The sequence below is a fragment of the Charadrius vociferus genome, unplaced genomic scaffold, assembly GCF_000708025.1.
Source record: "Charadrius vociferus isolate BGI_N301 unplaced genomic scaffold, ASM70802v2 scaffold2552, whole genome shotgun sequence".
Classification (NCBI taxonomy): domain Eukaryota; kingdom Metazoa; phylum Chordata; class Aves; order Charadriiformes; family Charadriidae; genus Charadrius; species Charadrius vociferus.
The window spans coordinates 39,730-40,128 of NW_009647108.1; the positions used below are offsets into that span (position 1 = coordinate 39,730).

At 68.2% G+C, this 399-nt stretch overlaps 1 protein-coding gene across 1 annotated transcript in view; it reads right to left on the bottom strand.

Moving 5' to 3' along the window:
* LOC104296003 (bifunctional coenzyme A synthase-like) overlaps positions 1-399 on the bottom strand; it is a 14,571-nt gene that overhangs the window by 6,164 nt on the left and 8,008 nt on the right. The window contains exon 5 of the mRNA XM_009895825.1: positions 181-274. Within this exon, the coding sequence (XP_009894127.1) occupies positions 181-274 (94 nt within the window). The remainder of the gene's footprint in view (positions 1-180; positions 275-399) is intronic.

Sequence of the window (399 nt, forward strand, 5' to 3'; positions counted from 1 at the left end):
TTGGCCGGGACGCTGGTGTTGACCGGTCCACACTCCACCAGTGTCAGGCTGAAGGAGGGAGCGGGGTCGCAGCCCTGAGCCAGGCGTGTGAGCCGGTACAGCACACCCCATCCTGCCATTCCCCCATCCCGGTGCCGAGGGGACAGCAGTGCAGCCCCCCGCGGTGCTGCTGGTACTCACTGGATGTTGAAGGGCCGCAGGACGATGGCCAGGCTCTCGCACAGCCCCTCCACCGCAAACTTGCTGGCGCAGTACACGGAGTTGAAGGGCAGCCCTGGGGCAGAGATGTGCCCTGAGCACTGGGTCCCTTCCCCGTGGCTCCCCGTGCCGCAGCGTGCCGGGTGTCCCACCGCAGCAGGGCCAGGTCCCACCTTGCAGCCCCCCAATGCTGCTGGAGAC